We start from the raw sequence: 22172 nt of genomic DNA, 5'->3' as shown, positions 1-22172 counted from the left end.
GTCCTGCTATTTCCCGGGGCAGATCCTGAAGCCGGTGTGGCCTCGGGACCCCAGGGGAGAACTGGAAGATCACTCTGCAGTGAGTCTCTCTGAGGACCCAGGACCTCTTGGGAACTGGCCCGGCCCTCGTGCACCTTAGGCTGTCCCCCCGACCAGCAAGACGACAGCAGTGAACCGGCACACGGAGACACGCAAAGCAGCGAGCTGATGCTTCATCACAGCCCTGGCCACTGGGGCGCGTCCCGATGAGGACGTCCGTCCCTCTGCCTCCGTGCCGCTCCCGGGCCTTTAGATGGAAGGCGCAGCTCAGGCCTCCGCCTGGCCCCACGTCTTAAATACCACGAATGCGTTTTTGGTGGCATCTTTCCTTTTACCTGACGGGATAAATTGTTTTATTGTTTCCTATCTTCCTGCTCTTTAATGATTGTAGTCTCAGGGAAATGTACACTATTTCTATAAGAGGAAGGGGAAAAAATAAGAGCCCTAAAGGCCTAAAAATAAACTGCCTCTGCTAAGGCACGGACCTGAGTCCCCTCCAGGGGCGTCGCCAGTTTGGTCTGTCCGCCACGTCGAGTGTCCAGGGTTGGTTGTGCTCTGAACAAGTTGGCTCAGGACTTCACGCTATATGTTTTACTTCCGAGCTTCCCAGGATGAAAAGGATCTTTTCATTAATATCAAGAAGAATACAGCCAAACTGAATCAGGTGTTTTATAAGTGGTGACCAAATGCAACTGAATAGTTTCCCATCTTGAATTTCTGTGAGAAAATATTTTAAACTTGGATAGCCAATTAGTGAAAACAGGAGACTCTGAGGGCAGAATGGGAATGTGTGATGCCTATTTCTCTCCTTTTCATTTTCGAAGCGTTATTTGTGGATTGCTAGCCACTTAGACTTGAAGTGATCCCAGCGTGCTATTGACTAGAATGGCTTACAGAGATTTATTACCTTTCTCTGTGCCCAGAACAAACTTCTATTCTCAGATACCATGTTTAAGCCCTTCATGCGTGTCAGGTAAATATTTTCTAATCTATCTCCTTAGACATTCCTCACAGTAATCAATATCCTTATATTGATGTGGAAAAACTCAAGATTGTAAGTAGTTTTGCCAAAATCAGTTCAGCCGTCTAGGAGAAGATGTGAACCTTTCAGACCCGTCCTTCAGTGGCTGCTGTCTGCCCAGCCTCGCACGGCAGAGAAGATTCCTCCAGATCCTTCTCAGGCGACCGTGGGAAGCTGCGCGCCATCCCACGTTGGGGGGACGGGGAGACCGAGGGGACACAGCCAGACTCAGCCAGGCTCCGCCCCGACTGGGTGGGCCCTGGCCTGTCCCATGACCTCTCTGAGGCTCGTTTCTCCCAGAGAGGAATGGAGAGCCCCGCAGGGTGTTTGAGGTCATTCACACGAAAGAACTTAGCAATGATAAACTTAGCATGAAAGAATGTAAGCATCTTGTAAACACAAGGCACATTTTACTGCTCTCCAGGTTTGACCTTGAAAATGCAGGGTAATATCCCTGTGCTGTTTCAACTCCTGGAAAAAGAAAGTGTCACAGATTTATTTAATCACTCTCCTGAAATCAGAGGTTTTCTACAGTAGTAATAGTGAATTATCCTCAAAAAGACCCAAGTATTAATGTCTGGGCCGAGCGTTAGGGTGGGAAGCAGATAGCATCTTCGCTGTCCCACAGAGCCCTGTATTCGGGACAACGCTGTATTTGTGAACCCTTCTACTTGTTCATTCATTAGAGAACAGTGGTCGGCTTTGATTTACTGGAGCTGAAGTGATGCAGAGACTTAGGCTTTCCGCTTCTATCAGCTCAGTCCCGAGGAGAGACGACAGCTGGGGGGCGGTCTGCTGTTCAGTCGTGATCGGTGGGGAGCACAGCGAGAAGGGACCCTCTCCAGGCCCTGGACCGGGGCATGGGGCCCCTCCCTGAAGCTCTGGGTTCCCCCAGGGGAAGACGCTCTCTTCCCTCTGATGGTTTACGTCAAGGTCGGGACAGCACATGTGTTTCCACTGACCGAGGGGCATGAGGCCCCTCCTGGGCTCGGCTGTGAGGTTTGGGGGCAGCGTTTGTTGACTAATTTTTTTTTTTATTGTCTATTTATTTTTGGCTGCATTATATATTTTGGGTCTTTGTGGATGCACGCGGGCTTTTCTCTAGTTGTGGCGAGTGGGAGCTACTCCTCCTTGCGGTACGCGGGCTTCTCATTGCGGTGGCTTCTCTTGTTGCGAAGCATGGGCTCTAGGCGCGCGGGCTCAGTAGTGGTGGCTCGTTGGCTCTGTAGTGGTGGCTCACGGGCTCTAGAGCACAGGCTCAGTAGTTGTGGCGCACAGGCTTAGTTGCTCCACGGCATGTGGGATCCTCCCGGACCAGGGCTCGAACCGTGTCCCCTGCATTGGCAGGCAGATTCTTAACCACCGCGCCACCAGGGAAGTCCCCTCACATTATATATTATGTGTATATACCTATATATTTCCCTAGCACATAACAGAAATATGGAGATATTGGGACCCCACGTGGGACTAGATTCACTAGTTTGAGATAATATATTTTATACTTGGAAATAAGAGAGAACATGATATTGTATTTACCTGATATTTTGTCTAAAAGTGACCACACACATGTGACAGGGATAGAAGGAAAAACTGGAGAGAGGTGCTGTAATCTGCCTCTTCACTTTTACCCCTGCCCCCTCCCTCTCCTGGACCTCCTGCCCCATCCTGGTCACCCAGGGAGGCTGCAGCCCCCAGAGCAAACAGAAGGGGCAGAGCCTGGACCAGCAGACTTCAGCCCTTCAGACCAACACCTTCACCAGCCTGAGACGAAGTGAATTCACACGTGGTGTGAACACCCTCAAACACTTTAGAAAAATCTCCGTAGCGCCCAAACTCCTACTCAGAGAAATATAAAGGAGAAACCAAGTGTAATTTATGATAAAATAATGCATATCTAAGAATGTAAGTTCTCAGGTAGGGTCACAGGGCAAAACAGAAAGTACTCAGGTAACGTACTCAGAGGCTCGCTCACTTTAATGTACTCAGGTAACGTACTCAGAGGCTCGCTCACTTTAACGCATCAATCTTTTGTTTTTCTTTTCTTTCTTTTTTCTTCTGCCCAGGGCACGCAGCTTGTGGGACCTTAGTTCCCCAACCAGGGATTAAACCCAGGCCCTCGTCAGTGAGAGCACGGAGCCCTAACCACTGGACCACAAGGGAATTCCCTAACGTATCAGTCTTGATGCTTAAAAAGTATGTTAAGAAGTGATACCGTTCAAAAAGTAGAGAACATGGCAAAACACTGGCACAGGTGAACATGAGAATGTAAACCGTAAGTGTACAATCTGCGTGTTAAAACCACACACAAGTTCTTTAGGTTCCTGTGTAACATGAGTGTCCAGGATGGCTTTAAGGATGCCTCAAGGACCACTTCAGTCATGGTGATGACCAAGAGTGCCCCACAGAGTCCCAGAACACACCCGGGAGGCACCACCGCTTCTGTGGGATGGAAACAGTCAGACGAACTAATATTAACCATCTTGCAAAAAAACAAAATTAAACCCTGTTGGTTTTCTTAAAATTGGTTCCACATAATTCTAGACTTAAACATGGAAACACCCCAAGTGATAAGGGTCACCAGTGTCCATAAACCTGGGGGATGTCCCATCCGCCACCTTGACCTTTGATGCTGCTGTTTGACCTTGAAAACGGGCTACCAGAGAGAAAAGCTCTTTAGGATGATGAGTCGATTCTTGCCGAGGAGGTCAGCGTGAGACAGGGATTCGCAGCCTCAACACTGTTGCTTCAGACCGAATGAGGTTTGGTTGTGAGGGCTGCTGGGTGCCTTGCAGGGTGCTAAGAGCAGCCCAGCCTCCACCCACTGGGTGCCAGCAGCGAGGTCACGAGGCTCAAAACTGTCTGCAGGTCTTGTCAAATGTCCCCGGGCGATGGAGTCTGTCTGCAGGCTGAGGAGAACTGGTGGGAGCCGTGTAACATCCTCCTTTGGTCTCTGTTTAGTGCAGTTAGTGATTTTTTTTTTTTTAAAAAGAGAGTATGTAACACAGAAGCTTAACTCACCTGCTTAGAGCAGGGTCAGATATTATTATATCAAGACCATGAATGGATGGAGCTAGAGTCTGTCATGCAGAGTGAAGTAAGTCAGAAAGAGAAAGACAAATACCGTATGCTAACACATATATATGGAATCTAAAAAAAAAAAAAAGGATATGAAGAACCTAGGGGCAGGACAGGAATAAACATGCAGACATAGACAATGGACATGAGTACACGGGGAGGGGGAAGGGTAAGCTGGGACGAAGTGAGAGAGTGGCATAGACATATATACACTCCCAAACGTAAAATAGATAGCTAGTGGGAAGCAGCCGCATAGCACAGGGAAATCAGCTTGGTGCTTTGTGACCACCTAGAGGGGTGGGATAGGGAGGGTGGGAGGGAGGGAGATGCGAGAAGGAAGAGATATGGGAACATATGTATATGTACAACTGATTCACTTTGCTATACAGCAGCAACTAACACACCATTGTAAAGCAATTATACTCCAATACAGATGTTTAAAAACAAAACAAAACATGAAAAACTCACGCTTCCCTGTTCTGTGTTTTCAGCTATCAGTTTTGGCTTCAGGTTTTGTTATCTGCAGTCCCAGTGACAATCACTGCTTTCGACTGTCTCCACAGGAAGGCCCCACTTCTTTGCTCCTGCCCCCTTATTTCTCAAAGGTCTTCTTCACATGGGAGTCCAAGAACCAGGAGCCCTGGTTCCCACCCTAGTCCCTGCACAGTGGAGGAGGGTTAGCGCAGGTGTGTGTGAGCCTGTGCATGGGTGAGGGTGGGCGTGCAGCTACTGCAGACCCACAGTCTGGCTTCAGTTTGGGGTTTGCCTCCTGCCTGTCCCTCCTACTTGCTCATACCACCCTCCACCGGGAAGCAGCCGTGCTGTGTGTGGGTCAGTGGAAGGCCCTGATGGCCCCAAGCTCACTGGGATCCTTCCATCCCCCATGGACACCAACTAGCCAGGGGTCGGCACTTAACCCAGGCCTAAGCCAATCATCTGATGGCATTCCACCATCCTAGTAACTGATTGGCCAGGAATGGGCAGAGGATGTGGCCGGTCCAATCAGAGTGGAGACTCTCTTTCCGCTTGGATGGGAATGAAGAAACACACAGGCCCTGGAGTTCCCACAGCCTTCTCACTGTGACCTTCCTGTGATACTGTCAACATACTCAGTCGTCGTTTGATGTGTAAGGTAGGTTATTTCTGAAGATGACTGTTCATAGGTTCTCTCATCCTTTATGTACAAGGCTCTGCCCCTCCCCCTTGAATCCAGGATGGTCTTGGGCTTACTTTCCCCAATAGAATGAGAGGAAGGTGATGATCCGGAACTTCCAAGCCCAGACCTTCAGGGGCCGGGCAGTGTCCACTTTGACCCTCTTGGGATCCAGCTGCGTGTAAAGAAGCTCAGGCTGACCACCAAGTACGGAGAGAGAGACCACCTGCTCCCAGCTCTCCATTGACCCAGCTGAGACACTAGACATGTGACTAAAGCCATCAGAAACCCCCAGGGCCCAGCTAAGCCCCCAAAAGAATGCAGATGCATGGACAATCCCAGCCACGACCAGGTGGAACAGAGGAACCTTCCCCCAAAACACTGTCCTGAGAAATAATAGCTCACTGGTGTTTAAGCGCCCAAGTTTGTGTGGTCTGTTACACAGAAATAAATAACCCACTCACAGCGTGAGCTGGACTTAATGTTACTTTAATAGACACCTAACTGGTTTGGCTCCATAGGTTTATTTTTTTATTATATTATTTTTATACAGCAGGTTCTTATTAGTTATCTATTTGATACATATTAGTGTATATATATCAATCCCATGTTTCCATAGGTTTAGAATTAGGATGCTGTGAGCCGCTAGTAACAGAAAATCCAACTCAATAAGGATATTTATTATCTCTCAAAACATGAAATCCAAGTTAGGGTAGTGGCCCAGTGGTGTCACCAAGGACCCATGCTCTTCCCATCTCTCCACGCTGCCATCCCCACTGTGACGCTGTTCCTGTCACATCACGGACGCAAGAAGGCTGCGAAACGCCAGACATCACATCCAGACACACAACATCCGGCAGGAAACGAGGAGCATGTCCTCTTTATGTGCTTTTTACAAGTGAGGAGACCTTTCCCAACAGCAGGATTCACTGGTTTAAAACTTGTTTCAAAACCAGTCACAAGAAGAGGCATGGAGTTACCGAGATTAGCTCACATGGACCAGTTTACCCCTAGCCACGCAGAGGGTGGCTACCTGCACCAAGGTGGGCTTCTGCCAGCAAGGACGGAGGGCATGGCTGTGGCCACCACAGTGTTTACTACAAGATGAAATTAGCATTGACCACTGAACAAAACAGGCGTCCCTGAAAGGCACACAGCCTTTATCCTGTGGCCTTGTGTGGCCTCTGCCTGTGTCCTTCCACCCGCCCCCTGCAAATGTCACCGTTCGCAAGGTGCTAGGCCGGTCAATATCTGTCTCAAGCAGCCAGGGTCCCGGCAGAAAGCAGAAGGCGTCCCTGGGAGGAGATGTGGAAGACCGCATGGCGACAGGACCACCTGCTGCAGTGTGAACGTGGCTCCACGACCCACCAGAGGTGCTGCTCCCCAGGGCCCAGCTGACTCCGCTGCCTGGCTGTAGGAAGCATGGGGTGACAACTGTCACCCACTCATTCGGCACCTGACACGAATTGATCCAACAGAAAAGAAAGCTGGGCAAGCACTGTGGTCACCGAAGGACACAGACACTGCCAGGCCAGGGTGCAGACGAGGGAAGAAAGGCTCCAGCCTCTCTGCTTGGTCTCAGCTCGCAACGGGCACCCCGTTGGTGAAGATCCACTGACGCTGGCCATTGGCCTCCTGGATGCCACGCAGGAGAGAGTAGATTCGGTTGGAAAGTGGAGAATCGATGAGTTAGGTGACCAAAAACGAGCATTTTACTGAAGAAAAGCAGTTCAGAATCCAGATAGTTTAGCCATGACCACCATTCACTCCCACCCAATCCCAGGCTTCTGTATCTAATCCCCAAAGGGTCCACGTGGAAGCTTCTCTTCACAGCCAGCCAGGGGGACACTCAGTGGCGTTCCTCCAGGGGCGCTGTCAGGCCCCTCTGGTTTCACAAGCGGTGGCCCGTGGCAGCGAGAACAGATGCTGGAAACAAAGTGCATCCTTTAATTCAAGGCTGACTGTGATTGAGAAGAGAGAGTTCGTTTCCCCTTGGGGAAACAGAAGCATTCCCTGGGATTGAAATCGAGGTGTCTGAGAGACGCAAGGGTTCTCAGTCTGGTGACCAGATAACGCACGAGCGCGCGCCCCCCGGGGCCTGGAGGCCCGGAGCCCAGAGCTCCTTCCCGCGGGCCCAGCTCAGCCTCCGGGAGACCGCCTGGCGCAGCCAGGGACGGAGGCAGGAGCTGGACCGGCAGGACCGAAGGGGTCGGCCAGCCGGGCCGGGCGGGCCGAACAGGTTCAAGGCTGATTCCAACGCCTCAGCCCCGCCGGATTACAAGTGCCTGTGACTGTCGCAGCTCTGGAGTCCTTGGGCCAGGGGCCCCGGGCGAGGGAGCCGGCGGGGTTTCAGAAGGAAGCGGGGATCCTAGGTGGGAGACGCTGAGCTTACCTTCGCCTCGGCGCAGAGGAGCTGCGCGACTCTGGGCAGCCCCGCGGGGCCCGCCTCGGCGCCCCCTCACCTGCCAAGCAGGCGGGCCGCGCGTGGGGCCGTGGAGCACGAGGGAGACACAGGCCGGGTTTAGCCGGTCTCCGGCCCAACCTGATCCCGCCCCCTCCCCGACTCCCCGCGATCTCGCCCCTGCCCTCGGGCCTTCGCGGGGAGATACACGTTTCAGGCCGGACCCAGGGCTGGACGCCCAGGGCCCGCCGTCCAGGCCCCGGCTGCGCGGCCCGCACCCCCGCCCCGGAGGCGGAAGCAACAGGGAGCCGCGCCCCGCCCTCCGCCCCTGGGTCCCCTCGGCGGCCCTGCGCCAGGGGGCAGGCCGGGAGGGGGCAGGGCCGGGGCGGGCTGGCACCAGAGCGCCAGGGCGCGGGAGCGGGGCGGGGGCGCGGCCCGCGGGGCGCATGCTCACACGCGCTCGTGACGTGCGCGCGGGGACCGGCCTGCCGGAGGCCGGGCTGAGACGGCGGCGGGCGGAGACCGGGAGCAGAGCAGAGCAGGGCAGAGCCGCGGAGCGGAGAGGAGGAGCCGAGCAGCAGAGCAGCGGCGGGAGCGCCGGCCGCCGCGCCCCCGAGCCCGCAGCCCCACCGCCTGGGCCTCGGCACGCGGGCTCCGGTCGCCGAGCGGTCACCCCCGAGCCGGCCGCCGCGGGCCGGGCCGGGCATGAGCGCGGAGGGGCCGCGGCCGCCCCCCGCACCGCCCGGCGCGCCCAGGCCGTGACCGGGGCGGGGCGCGCGGCCGCACTCGGGCCCGGGCCCATGGGCGCGCCGAGCCGGGCTCGGGGGCGCTGAGCGGGCGGGCGCGGCCGGAGGAGCCATGGACTGCACCCTCGTGCGGACGCTCGTGCACAGATACGTGAGTGCGGCCGGCGCGGGACCGGGGCCGGGACCGGGGGGGACGGGCCCTTCGCCCCCGATCGTGCCGCGGCCGCCGGCCCTGGGTCGCTGGGGGCTTGGGCGGCCTCGTGCGGCCGACCGCGCCCCGGGGGACGGCAGGACGCGGGGTACCTGCGGAGCTGGCACCTGGGCCCCGACGGCGGAGGAGCCGGGCAGAGCTGCCGGGGCAGAGACTGCTTAGATCGGCGCGGGCCGGGCTGGGGAGGGATGCTCGGGCTTAGCCTCGCCTGCTGGCGCTACCCCAGGGTTAAGGGACAGGGAGAGGGGCACCCACAGGGAAAAAGGCGGTGGCTTTGCTCGTTAGTTTGGTAACAGCACCGGGGGGTTCGGAAGTGAAGTTTGGGACCTTTGTCCCGAAAGTAACCAGTCAGACCCGAGGCTGGCGGTTCGGGGTTCCCCCGGAGTCTTCGCTCCGGGAGGCGCGTGGCGACGCCGGGCTTGGGCAGGGGGACACGGAGGGTCAAGTTGGGTTTGTTTCCCATCCGCCCGAGGGGAGCCGCGTGCAGCGCTGTCGCCGGCCCCGGGGGTAGAGGGGGTGCGCGCAGGAGAAGGAAACTGGTCGCGTCTCTGACAAAGGCCCCCCTGTCCCCCGCGCGCACCGCCGCCAGTCGCAGGTTGCAAAAGTTGTGCGCACTGAGGTTTCCGCTAGGAGAGGGAACGGTGGTGGGAACTTGTTTTCTTCTGGCTGAGGAATTCCCTTCGTCAGTCATTCATATTTACGTGTTTTCTTCGAGGAGACCTCGGCCGCATACGAGGGTGTTTCTGTTCATCCAAGGGGAACGTTGAATCAGTGCCTTCCCCCGAATCCACTCACCAGAGGACTCAAGGGTCAGGGGAGCTCGTGGCACCTTCCAGTAGCTCCCCTGGGGAGGGCAGTCTGCCTTCCGGTTAGTGGGGCGAACCCCTCTGGGATTCTGGTTAGGGCCGGGAAGGCTTCCCGTGGGAAGGGCCCTGTCCCCTCAGGGATTCTTGAGTCCATCTTATAACGTGAGTGTAAACATCAGGGTCACCTTGGTGTCTCTACAGTAGTAAGTTCTGGAAAATCAGGTAACAGTGGCAGTAGGTAATCAGATGTCTTAGAGAAACGCTTGACGGGTCCCAGACATTCTGTTCTCAGGCTTATGGCCCACGAGCTCGGAGCCAGCGTTTGCCTAGGATGTGCTCACTAGTTTTCCAGTTAATTTCTATTCTCTTCCAACTCTGAGACTCTGTGATAGGAAGGAGAGTTGAATTGTGAGCGGTAACGCGCAGTCTCTATCCACGGGTCTCCTGGTCCGAGACCCCCCGTCTGGTGGGTCTTCCCCTCCGTCCTGCTCCCGTGACCCCTTCGTCCTCGGAGTCCGGCAGACAGGTGTCCGAGTTTTGTGCTTTCACTCCCTTACGTCCTCCAGGCCTTCAGCTGTTTCATGGCATATCAATCTCTATAAATGTTGGTGTACCTGATATATTTTAATTCCCCTTTGCTGTGTTATTAGACTTATTTTTCTCAGACCTAACTGGGAAATATTCTTCAGTGAACTTTCCCAGCATATATGTTTGGTAATGTCCCTGGGATCCAGTTACAGGGTGCTGTTATTATTTCTTTGTTTCTCATTCCACATCTTTTTTTTTTTTAACAGTCTGATCATTTGTCTACTTCACCATATTCACATACAAAACCATTCATTTCTATGATGTGAAACTCATGTCTACGTTATTAAACTAATTTGACTTTTTCCAGAAACAGTCAATTTGTTTGCTTATAATTGGATTATCTTTCAATATTTAGGAATTAATTATACTTCCTTTTGCTAGAGGGCGAAGAAAGACTCTGGGATTAAATATTCATATTTCCTTGTGGTTTCCATATATGACGTATTTCATAAGCATGAATAAAGTCATACCGTGTTCCCATCTGGTGTTCACACAGTCAGAATTTCCAGGACAAAGAAACCTTTTCATGATGACGCCTGAGGGCTGCCAAAGATAAAGGAGTCCTTGGAAACCATTGCTGTGGGTATTCTATTCTGGGTTAATTCCAGAGAGGTAGAATAGGCAAATGAATGAGAGGATTCCCTTCCGGGTTAGGCCAGGTATATGCCAAAGCTGGCATTACTGGTCGTTTGTGAGCCTTGATGCATGTCAGCCGCGTAGAGATGCGCTGTACTTGTAAATGGCAAAGCGCTTCTGTACCTTGAGCTTTTAAAAGAAATGTTTAACGAAGTGGGTGGAGAACTAGTGTTATCCTCCTAGAAGAGATGTGAGGTGGGAAACCCAGAGTCGGGTAGTTTAAGTTCTGAGAGGCACCTGCAGAGTCTCCGGGAGCCCACCTGGATGTGGACCTGGCCTGCCCACTTTGAGGCCGTGTCACCCTGGGCAGGTGGCTTCGCTTTTTCTCTGCCTCGGTTCTCTCATCTGAGGATGAATAGCGGTACCCGTTGCAGAGGGTTATCGTGAGAATTAAGTGAGTTAGTACAGGCCAGGAGCTAAGAGTGGTGCCCGGCTCTGCGGAAGTGCTCAGCACACGTGTCACGACTAGCCGTTAGCATAACTTTGCCCCCGGTCACTGGCCGGGGGAGGGCAGGCATCTCTCTCTGTCGGTTGCCGGCCAGGCCAGTCAGTACCCAGGGGCCCTGGGTGCCCTGCTCTGGAGCAGCTTCGGGAAATTTTGAAACGAGGGGCGCCAAAATGCCGCAGGCCCCACGGAAAGCCTGCAGGCCACCTCTGAGCACAACAGTTATTTCCAGGCCAGGAGGCCCACCTTGTCGGGACACTTCTCTCCTTTCCATCCACGCCTCACATTCGGGAGATGTGACTGTAAAGCTTAAGTTTGTTGTTTCTGGCGTTTGTGTTTAGTAAACATCACTGATCCCTGGAGAACCTCAAGCGTGGCTGTGTTAGAATGCTTTACACCTTTAAAATTCACCATTTGAATGCATGCTCATGGGTCTGCGTTGGTTTGTTTTTTTATCACCAAATGCTGTGTGCCGTGGACGTCAGTGCCCACTGGTGCTGCCCTACAGGCGGACCCATCCATCCGAGGCAGATTTAGTTTTAACAGCTTTCAGTGCCGCCTGCCTCGGGGCTGCCTCTTCATGGCGCTTCCGACGTGGGGCCTCCGGATCTGCCTGGAGTCTGCACCCCAGGACACTAAGTTAAGTCACTGGAACCCCCGAGGCCATCAGGTATTTGAAGTAGGTGACCCCCTAGGCTGGCCCGAGGGCTGTGCTGCAGTGTTTGCACAGGCCTTTCAAAGCAGTCTGCCAGGTGTATAATTTAACCTTTGTGTCCTGGCTGTTAAGTTCAGTTCCTTCCATTGTCCTTTCAAACCCTGTTTAATGTCTGTTGCCACAAGGGACCTTCACATGCTTTTCTTTCACGCCTGAGGGTAGGTTTAATAACCCGAGGGGAAGAGGGAGTTTAGGTGTTTGGGTTTGGCTGCAGTCAGTTGCATTTCTAGGGATGAGCACGCTGTCCTCAGTTTACAGTTAGCTAAAACCACCTGGAATGCACTGAGCTGCCGCTCAGTACGCAGGAAGGCCTCTGTTTACAGCTGTGCTGGGCCTTGAAACCTAGAGACGCACTGTTCCTCGGTGCTGGGACCACATGTTCCACTGGCAACAGGGTAATCAGAGCTGCTTAGATCCCCAAGTCCCAGACTTACAGATGCTTTTTTAACCAAGTTAAACGCCGGCAGAAATGCTATTTATTTGCAAGGAAAATCAATAAAAAGTCATTTTTACAGCAATATAAACTCAACAAGATTGAACAAGGGATTGTTTTTGCTTTTACTTGACTCCTGGTATCTGAGAAACAAGACAGTTGTTTGTGGAGGTCAAAAGTTCAGCGTCAGAGCCTAACAGGCAGCTTGAGACCTGGGCCGGCCTCTGACTGCGAGGCCTTGGGCGTCTTCCTGCTTGAAACGAGGCACCGACTGCGGCTCCCTGGGGGCGCTGCCAGGATGGGGCCCTGTGGCATGGGGAGGTGCTCTGTCAGGGGGCCTCTTATCTGAAAGGTGAGCCCGGTGCTGCTGGCAGCCCCAGCTCCTCGGAGGGACGGCGTCTGCTGCTTCCTGGAGAGCCTCTGGCCCCCCTCCCCCTGCGGAAGGTGTGGAGGGCCGTGCTTGCCCTGCACTTGGTGGAGAGCACAGCAGTCCTCAGACGGGACGCCCCTCTGCCACCGGCCCACGCCTGTCGGTGCTCTTGCCGCCCTTCTGGTTCGGGGCAGGTGAGCCCGCTCTGTAAAGATCTGTCCTGCAGCTTGGGGTCCCCCGCCCCTCACCCCTTCTTATCCTCAATCAGCAGCGTCTCCCTTTTAGGGTGACGTCACCCAGTCCCTGTGGCACTCAGCCATGCCTTGAAATCGCCTTTTTTTTTTGAAAAGCAGACTTTGTTTGTTTGTTTGCGGTACGCGGGCCTCTCACTGCTGTGGCCTCTCCCGTTGCGGAGCACAGGCTCCGGACGCGCAGGCTCAGCGGCCACGGCTCACGGGCCCAGCCGCTCCGCGGCACGTGGGATCTTCTCGGACCGGGGCACGAACCCGTGTCCCCTGCATCGGCAGGCGGACTCTGAATCACTGCGCCACCAGGGAAGCCCGAAAAGCAGACTTTCTTGACCCCACATTCCCTTCCCACGATCTCCCCGCTTCCCTTTCCTTCACAGCCTCGTTTCTGTAATGTGGCATCTCGGTGTCCCTCCGGTGGGCGTGTCCGTCCCCACCTCCATCGTGTCCGAGGTGGCCCCACCAGGGGTCACCTTTCTGCCCTCACAGCTGACCCCGGCGTACCTGGTGCAGGTGTTACCAAGCGCAAGTTCATGTGCCCGACGCACCGCAGCGTCGGAGTTCGGAGCAGAGAAAGGTTTATTGCAGGCAGGGCCGAGCACGGAGAATGGGCGGCTCGTGCTCAAAAACCCTGAACCCCCTGACGGTTTTCGGGGAGACGTGTTTAATGGCAAAATTGGGGGTGAGGGCGTCAGGGCGCGTGACTGTCTTCTGATTGGCTGGCGGCGAGGTAGCAGGGCGGGGCTCCAGGAATCTGTGCTCAGCCTGAAGCGACTGGGTGGGGTCTTGGTTCCTGCGGAAGAGCTCTGAGATGTGGTGATGTACGTGCCTCCAGGGGGGCCATGCCCCAGGCTGCACTGTCGCCCCTCCCGTGTCTCTGCGTCCCCCGCTTCCCTGATAGCAGCTGTTGGAGTCTGCCCTTTGGAACCCAGGGAAGGTCACGGACACTGAAACTTTTTCCTATGAACGAGAGACGGGGGACCCGGAAAGGATTTGTAGCCAGAGGGCCTCACAGGGTCCTGCTGGGTTTCTTAGGCGCGGCACACGTTTGGTGTGTGTTCACCGACGCAGCCTGAGCCAGACAAGGGGCAGACAGCCGGACCCCCGTCCCTGTGGCCCCGGAAGTGCTGTCCCAGGGCGCTGGGCAGCGGTGGGTGCTGGAGCCGGGACCGCGAGGCTCGCTGGGCAGTGGTGGGTGCTGGAGCCGGGACCGCGAGGCTCGCTGAGCTGCAGCGTCTGGCGGGCGCGTCCAGGCAGAGAGGAGGGCGCAGCGGGTCAGCCGCCCCTTCACCGGGGTCACCCCGGGGCCTCTCCCTTCCCATCGACACCTTGCCTGGGGGAGACCTGGAATTCCTCCTCTGTGTCCGCAGATCCCACGTTACCTTCTGGAGCCCAGCCTTCCCCCCGCCCCCCCCCCTCCCCCGTAGGCCCGGGACCGCTCCTGGCACAGAGTCAGCGCTCCGTGAACATCTGCCCCAAGACTGATTGCGCCTCTTATCACTGCTGTTAACAAGAGCCTTGAAGAAGCTGCCCTTGCCTGCTTCCGAAGGAAAGCGTGGCGCTTCCAAGGACTTGAGTGACTGATGATACGTCAAGCTTTTGGATTCTCTTTCCCCGGTACATTTCACAGAGTCTTAACAATGTGGGAAAAGACGGGGAAGGCGTCCGGTCCCACCCCCTCACTTAATAAACACTAAGTCCCCAGGGTCACAGCCGTGGTCCCCGCACCTCTGGTGCGGACGCCTGACTCGGTGGTAGCTTCCGCCGTGCTCTGTCTGTGGCTCGAGGGCAGGTCCTCTGAACACTGGGCTCCCGGGATGTGTCTCCTCTTTTCTTGCATCCGTCCTGTGGACCCCGGGCCTGGAAAGGACCCTCTCCCGGAGCCTCGTCACGAACGAGCATTCTTAGCTGGTCCCCTGCGAGGCCTGGACCCCCGTCGCGCAGAGCGCAGAACTTTTTGCGTGGATGCCTTTTGTTTTCTGGGCAGGGGGTTCCCAGATTTGCTAGGTTCGCAAAGGAGTGCCTGCCCGGGTGAAGGCCGAGAACCCTGTCTGCAGGCGCAGGTAGGGAACCGGCCCTCTTGTCCCTCTGATGTGGTTGTGTCAGAGCTACCTGAGCGTCTGGCCGACATTTAAACATGGTGAGTGTGAGCACGTGTCCAGGTTTCCTCGCCTCTTCATAAATGGTGTGATCGGGCAGTGCTGCGTTGGGTGGCTTCCCGGGACCATGGCTGCCCCTCACGGAGGGTTCAGCGCCCTGTCCTGTGGCTGCCCTGTCATCACCACCCCAGGATACAGGCTCCTCCAGTTCGGGTGTACCTTTGAGCCCAAAGCAAGCTGCGTCTGTAGGGAGTTTAGAAGACACCCGTGTGACCGGCCACCGAGAGCAGAGGGGTGGCTCCGTGTCCCCCGGTGTGTGTGCTGGGTGCTGGGGGGTGGTGCCGGGGCGGCGATCCAGCAGTATCTGCCGGGGTGGGAGGCTCGCTCATGCTGCGTGTGGACCTGGAAAAAACCCGCCACTGGGTCGAGAGTCAGGAGAGGATTTTAGGCCCCCTCTGTTAACGTTACCTCTGTCACCTGGGCGAAGGCCAGACCAGGTGAGCTCTGTGGGTGAGTTAATCATTAGCTGCCTCTTCAAACCAAACCTTTACATATTTCCCCCATTTTTTTTTTTTTTTTTTTTTTTTTTTTTTGCGGTACACGGGCCTCTCACTGTCGTGGCCTCTCCCGTTGCGGAGCACAGGCTCCGGACGCGCAGGCTCAGCGGCCATGGCTCACGGGCCCAGCCGCTCTGCTGCATGTGGGATCTTCCCGGACCGGGGCACGAACCCGCGTCCCCTGCATCAGCAGGCGGACTCTCAACCGCTGTGCCACCAGGGAAGCCCTATTTCCCCCATTTTTAAGTGGAGCGGGAGGAAAGTCATTTCCCCTGAGTCCTCCTTTCCCCACGCTCTCAGCGAGGAGTTTGTTGGTAACATATTTACACACATTTGCAGGTGTCCTTCCCGTCTATGTTTCCGTCACTCCTGACTTGAGGAGTTAGTCATCCTCTGAGGAGAAGAGTCACTCGGATGGATTTCCTGGTCCAGAAATGTTTAACCACCTCTCACCCTCCTGGTTTATGTGGGCAAAATGTTTCCCATTTTTCTGGGGTTTTGATTTTGTCTTTGGTGGGTTTCAGTATCAGAGCACCTCTTGGGAGTGGTGTAGGCAGTAGAAGAAGTCAGTTTTCCTGGGAGGCAGCAGCGTGCCCCGCGTCACCCGGCATCAAAATCTGCCCCTGCTCGACACGGACTTGAGCCCACATTCGTTGGCTGCCCCTGTCAGGGTTGGTGGCCCTTGAGAAATTTGCCCCGTCCATTGTGTGTGATTTGCGGATAAAACATTTTCGCAAAGGTGGGCTGCCAGTGGCAAAAAGGCTTTTAACTTCCACTCACTTTGTTTCTGCTGTGCTCACACCAGTGCCTGTTTCATGGGTTCTGTGATAGGTAGAGGCCAGAGTTACCGTCTTCTGCACCGTTTCCTCCACATGTTACCTGCTGGGGGACCTGCATCCGTTCCAGGAGCCCCTCCCGCCGCCGGGCACGCGGGTGGATGGGATGCTGCGCATGTGGGCGTGGTGTTCCGCTGGAGCCCGTGACTGCATATGCGCCTGAGAAGATGCGAACGCTCTTTGCGAGTTTCCTTGGGGCTCACGAATCTTTCTGTGAACACAGTGGACGGGGGCCTGGCTCGTCCAGTCTGCTCTTCCCGGCTGTGTTCCCCGGGGGCAGCTCACCACCCCTCCGTCCCCTCGTCTGCGTTGGGCCAGGGGCTTCCCAGCGAGTGTGGACGTTGTGCCCTTTGCCATGACCTTTCAGCGCCCTTCTTCACGCCTCTTTCCTGGGTCTTAGGTCAGAGACCAGCCAGCACGACTCTGAGATGCCGATCATGTCAACACACCCGTTTGATTATCGAGGACGTTGATGCTAAGAATGTGGCTGAGGAAGGAGTGGTCTCGATGGCGAAAAGCTGACGTTGTTTCTGGGGTTGTTCTCTGAGATGCTCATGGCGGGTCTGTGAACTTTAATGTTGTGTTTAAGCGCCGGCATCTAAAATACAAAGCTGTGACAGGCCTGGGCGTGTCCTGGTCTGCTCACCGCAGGCAGGGCTGGTGCCCACTGCAGAGCTCAGATTCTCAGCCTCGGGGCTGCAAGTGCAAGACCTGGGGCCTGCAGGTGGGTTCCTGTGAGGGGCCTCCTCTTGGCTTGCAGGTGGCAGCCTTCCCTCCCCTCAGCTGCCTCCTCTGGTGCCCAGAGAGGGAGGGAAGGAGGGAGGGGAGCAGAGCAAGTGATCTCTTCTCCCTCCTCTTGTAAGGACACCAATCCTATCAGATTACGAGTCCACCCTTATGACCTCATTTCATCTTAATTCCCTCCCCAAATCCCTATCTCCAACTCTAATCACATCGGGGGTTAGGGGTTCGACATGTGAATTCAGGGGGACACAGTTCAGTTCAAGGCTGTATACTGTTAAAGGAGGCGCTGTTTGGGTGGTAAACGTTCACACAGGTGAAGAACCTCAAAGGAGGCGGTTTGAAACAGCGCATCGTTTGCTGACTGTTTTATCAAACAAATACAAAAAAAAATGTTCCACAGAATCTGGGAAGACTAAAATAAAATAAACGTGTAGTGGGAATGGGTTACTTTTTAAACTGTGGGGCAGATTTAGGCCGGTGTGACCTCTGACATACCACAGTTTGCATTATTTGATCAGATCTAAGGTTGTGTGTATTTATATCTTTTTCTTCTCTTTCTGTTGCTTCATTTTTCCCCCGTAGGAGGATTGGTAGGAGAATGGTGGTTGGTATTAAGACTAGACTATAAAGTGTTGTTTTGGGTTTTGTGTTATAACCTAAATCCACAGCGTCTGGCTTGTTGACAGGACAGATGTCACGGTATCTGCCACGTAACTGGATTGGGCGCACGTGTCTGCTTCGGAAGCTGGGAGGCCGCTGCGTAACGAGCCGATTCTCCTAGTCAGTGGGGTTGGGTTTTAGGGACTCCACGCTGTCGATCTGCTCTGTACAGGGTGACCTCTTACCTTTGGCAAAATCGGAAAGTGATGGTTGGAAGGTGACCCCGAGCTGTCATTAGGGTGACAGGGACGTGACTTCTCTGCACATCCAGAGCATGGTGTCACCCTGTCGCCCACACATCGTGGGCTTTCGCGGCAGTGCGTATAAGTTCCCAAGCCAGCTGCTGTGGACCTTTCCCTCTTAGGTTTCTCTGTAATCACGGCCTCGTTGTCTTTTATTAAAAATTTGCTTACGCTGTTGTAAGCCCGCGTCGGAAGTGACCCTAAAGCATTATTCATCATGTGATTAGGACTCTGGATGGCCTCTGCTGTTGCTGTGAGGCTGGTCGCTCACCCCGTCTGATGCTGTGACACTAGTGAAAGCCACAGGACCCTGAGGGGCTCTCCCACGTCCCGTACTGTCCCATCTGAACTGTCTGTGCAGAATGACGGGCTCTGCTTCCTGAAGGTCAAGTTCGTACCTGGGCCGTGTGCGTCTGACTCTGGCCTGGCATGTTGGCCTCCCTCCCTTGAACCTGCTCCCGGATGGGGGGGGGGTGCCGACTGCCCCTCCCTCCTCTCCGGACAGACCCCTGGCTGCCGGGAAGGAGTCAGCCATCCTAGCCGTTACCTAATCTCCCTCCTTCGGAGAAAAGAGGATCTCCTCCACCGTGTTTTCAGCAAAGGATTAGGGACAGTGAAGGGCGGCCATTGGAACGTCATCCGGATTTCTTTGTGATTTTTCAGGACGGCCTCGGGGACTGCCCACAAAACTGAGATTTTAAATCATGGAATTAATTTAAAGTCATTCCATGGAACAAAATCATGGGGTGATCACTGGTGTGGAAGAGATGTGGTATGAGGGTAAAGCAGACCTAGAGTTATCTGTCACTTTCAGGTGAAATATCTGAAAGTGACGGATATATGCATGTGGAATAATTTACGTTACCTTTTCTGTTTAGAAAGTGTACGGAAACAGTTGTTTTGACTTGGATCAATTTAAGCAGAGCATTAAAATAGTAGATATAACCATGAGGCGTGTGCGTGCATTTTTTTCAGTTGGATATAAACCTGAAAGCCACGTGTGTTAGAAAGTTGGGGTGACCATCTTGTGGTTAGGGTCTGAGTCCTCGCTTCTGATGTTCAACTCACTTCACCATTTTTCTGTGGTAAAATGGGAATAAGCTATGGAAACTCTTGACGCTGAAGAACACGTGTGGGGCAAACCTAGTGAGATTCCAGCAGAGGAAGGCGTGCGCTGCGCTCGGGACACACCGGGTGCTCAGCATCGGCTGTTCACCACATGTTTACTGACACTTGCTGAAGGGATTCCGTGGCAGGGCAGAATACACGGACACCCCGGGCGCCCCTGGAGGCTGCATTTGGGTGGTGTAGGACAAAATAAATAAGCACACAGTAGGCCAGGTGTCGGGAAGGGCCGCGGACAGACATGAGCCGAGGAGGGGTCAGGGGGAGGGGGTGTGACAGGAGCCAGGTCTGGGAGGGGGAGACAGGATGGTTCTGGGCAGGATGGAGGCCAGAGGCCAGCCCGGGGTGGCAGGCCCGAGGGCGGTGGTGGGGGCGGGGGGGATGTGACAGGGATGATGCGTCACCAGCGTTTTTTTTGTTTGTTTGTTTTTTGTGGTACGCGGGCCTCTCACCGTTGTGGCCTCTCCCGTTGCGGAGCACAGGCTCCGGACGCGCAGGCTCAGCGGCCATGGCTCACGGGCCCAGCCGCTCCGCAGCATGTGGGATCTTCCCGGACCGGGACACGAACCCGCGTCCCCTGCATCAGCAGGCGGACTCTCAACCACTGCGCCACCAGGGAAGCCTGTCACCAACGTTTTAATAGGAGCACGTGGCCGCCCCGCAAATTTCACTGCTTAAAATATGGAATGTGTTATATATGTTGCCTTTGATAAAGGTTTCAGTTTGTTTTAAAGTTATATGGGCCTACTGTAGAGCACAAGGAACTCTACTCAATACTCTGTGATGACCTATATGGGAAAAGAGTCTAAAAAGAGAGCGGACGTATGTATCTGTATAACTGATTCACTGTGCTGTACTTCTGAAACTAACATGACGTTGTAAATCAACTATATACTCTAATAAAACTTTAAAGAATTACATGGCCAAATGAGGAAAATGTTACGTAATAGCTAAATTAAGATGGTTTAACATTATAAAGATGCATTGACTTATTGAGTGAATATACGGTAGGTTGGTTTATGGGCAGTTCTTTTGTGATTGTCGTAAAATATCCCTAAAATTTACCATTTTGACCATTTCGAATTAAGTGTATAGTCCAGTGGCTTTAAGTACATTCACATCACCTCCATCCATTTCTAGAACTTTTTCATCTTCCCAAACAGAAACTGATTTAAGAGCAATTTTAAGTAGTTTATTCCACATTTGATATTGTATATCTTGCTTTTTTGGGAACATGTTTTTTTAAATCAATGATAAGGACCTTATCAGGGTCATGGGAAGACTTATTGAAACCTAAGTGCCGATTAAATTTTAATGGAAAATGTACCTTTGGCAGGAGGGTTTTTTTCTCTTTTAAATAATTGGCAGTGGTAAGTTTTATTAAAATTTAAGTACTCGAATATGAGGATTCATTTGGGCTTTAGTTTTGCTTAGCGTGTGCTGTCGAGAGCGGCCAGAGTGGTGATTACCGCTCCAGAGAAGAAAAGCTGATATTTGTCTTAGAACAAGTAATTCTGTAATGAAACAGAATATCATAAAGGTTATGTCTAGGGCTTCCCTGGTGGCGCAGTGGTTGAGAGTCCGCCTGCCGATGCAGGGGGCGCGGGTTCGTGCCCTGGTCCGGGAGGATCCCACGTGCCGCGGAGCGACTGGGCCCGTGAGCCATGGCCGCTGAGCCTGCGCGTCCGGAGCCTGTGCTCCGCAACGGGAGAGGCCACAACAATGAGAGGCCCGCGTACCTCCAAAAAAAGAGTTATGTCTAGTTGGCAATACTTTCAAATAATATAGTTCATAATGGTGTTTGTTTAACGATATGATAAAGCCACGTGGCTTTCTCCTAAGTGCGTTAATAAGGAATAGCAATTAAAGCATTTTATGTGAAATTTTCCTCCAGAAACTGCATTCTGCTGATTCACTGGTTCAGATCAGTTTTCTGTTTTGAGTTAATCTATAACATGTGTTCTTTTACTGTCTAAAAAATTATTAAGAATAGATTAAACTTAAATTTTTTCTGTAAAATTATTGGGTCTGTGAGAAGCAGTTTCCTGTTATTTCTCCTCCAAAGGGGATATGAGATTTTTTTGTTCTTAAATTGAAATAATCCCTTGATTTCATAAATTGCCCTGTCACTTTTTAGAGAACAGCATGGTTTCAAAAGCAATAAGTCCCATTCTTATCAAGTACTTAATTTATTAACCAGAAACTTAGTTGAAAAGTTGAATAATTTTGGCTCGTAAAACGCTGCAGCTGTAACAGGGAGTTGGCGAGATGCCCAGCTTGCCAGGCGCTCTTTGGAGCTGACGGAAAAGTAAAAACTAAAGGGCGCTGATGACACCTCCTTAGCCCCCTCACAATTTAAGTTTCTTGAAAGGTGGGTTGATGCTGGTTTCCATCAATCCATTACCCTTGCAGATTCAGAAAGGTCTTAGGTCTGAGGGAGGACGTCTCATCCACACGGAGGCCTCTGCCCCTCACTGGAATGAGGACTGGTCACTGTGGTCGCCGTGCCCGGGGCTGATTTTTTTCCCTTTTTTGTCCCAAGCCTGGCAGACAGTTCACCCACCTTCGGTCATTTTCTCAGTGAATGACTGACTTCCTGCCTGTGCTCTGAACTCACCGAGGGTGGGATTTGTGTCCCGATTGGGGATCACGTGTATCCGATTCTCCTCGATTTTGTTATTTTAATGGCCCCGTCGAGGAAGAGAGCGACTTGGTTCAGGTCTTGACCCGAAGGCTGTGGGCCGGGCCCGAAGAGCAGACCCTAAGGGGGATTCAGGGAGCCGGTGTGTATCAGGGATCCTGCACGGCAGGCGGCCCGCCCGGCGCCCCACGCGGGCCCACGAGCTGCCCGCTCCCGCCCCGGGCTCGCTGGCCCTGCTGGGGATGGGGCCGAGGGGGGACCTGGGCGGTGGGAGCCTGGACTCGGGCCTGCCGCTTGCTCGGACTGACCAGCGTTAGGTCTGTAGCCGGCGACAGTGTCACGAAGGTTTTCCAGGCTTTCTCTTCGCAGACGGGCAGGCCT

At 53.9% G+C, this 22172-nt stretch overlaps 2 protein-coding genes across 10 annotated transcripts in view; one reads left to right on the top strand and one right to left on the bottom strand.

Annotated features, from left to right (window-relative positions):
* Positions 1–5761: 5761 nt before the first annotated feature.
* LOC117202769 (translation initiation factor IF-2-like) lies at positions 5762–8549 on the bottom strand. The gene is made up of 2 exons (XM_033435021.2): positions 7681–8549; positions 5762–7214 (listed from the first exon to the last, which is right to left on the bottom strand). Exons 1-2 carry the CDS (start codon positions 8547–8549, stop codon positions 7082–7084), a joined length of 1002 nt encoding a protein of 333 aa, XP_033290912.2. The 3' UTR covers positions 5762–7081.
* Positions 8455–22172, top strand: part of ATP11A (ATPase phospholipid transporting 11A) — a 119634-nt gene continuing 105916 nt past the window's right edge. For all 9 annotated transcript variants that reach the window (XR_004485224.2, XR_004485223.2, XM_033435018.2 and 6 more), the window contains exon 1: positions 8455–8586. Coding sequence is in view for 7 of the 9 variants with exons in the window: in XM_033435018.2 (XP_033290909.1) it covers positions 8548–8586 (39 nt within the window). In the remaining 2 variants the exon portion in view is untranslated. The remainder of the gene's footprint in view (positions 8587–22172) is intronic.

The sequence above is a fragment of the Orcinus orca genome, chromosome 18, assembly GCF_937001465.1.
Source record: "Orcinus orca chromosome 18, mOrcOrc1.1, whole genome shotgun sequence".
Classification (NCBI taxonomy): Eukaryota; Metazoa; Chordata; class Mammalia; order Artiodactyla; family Delphinidae; genus Orcinus; species Orcinus orca.
Note: the sequence above shows the minus strand (reverse complement) of the source record. Positions and strands in the feature narration are given on the sequence as shown.

Bases quoted from the DNA above. Each gene is read 5' to 3' on its own strand.
- LOC117202769 (XM_033435021.2), bottom strand. From the start codon at position 8,549: ATGGCTCCTCCGGCCGCGCCCGCCCGCTCAGCGCCCCCGAGCCCGGCT. The intron at 7,215-7,680 runs GTAAGCTCAGCG...CTTTGTTTCCAG, and splicing joins TCCTCTGCGCCGAGGCGAAG to CATCTGTTCTCGCTGCCACG.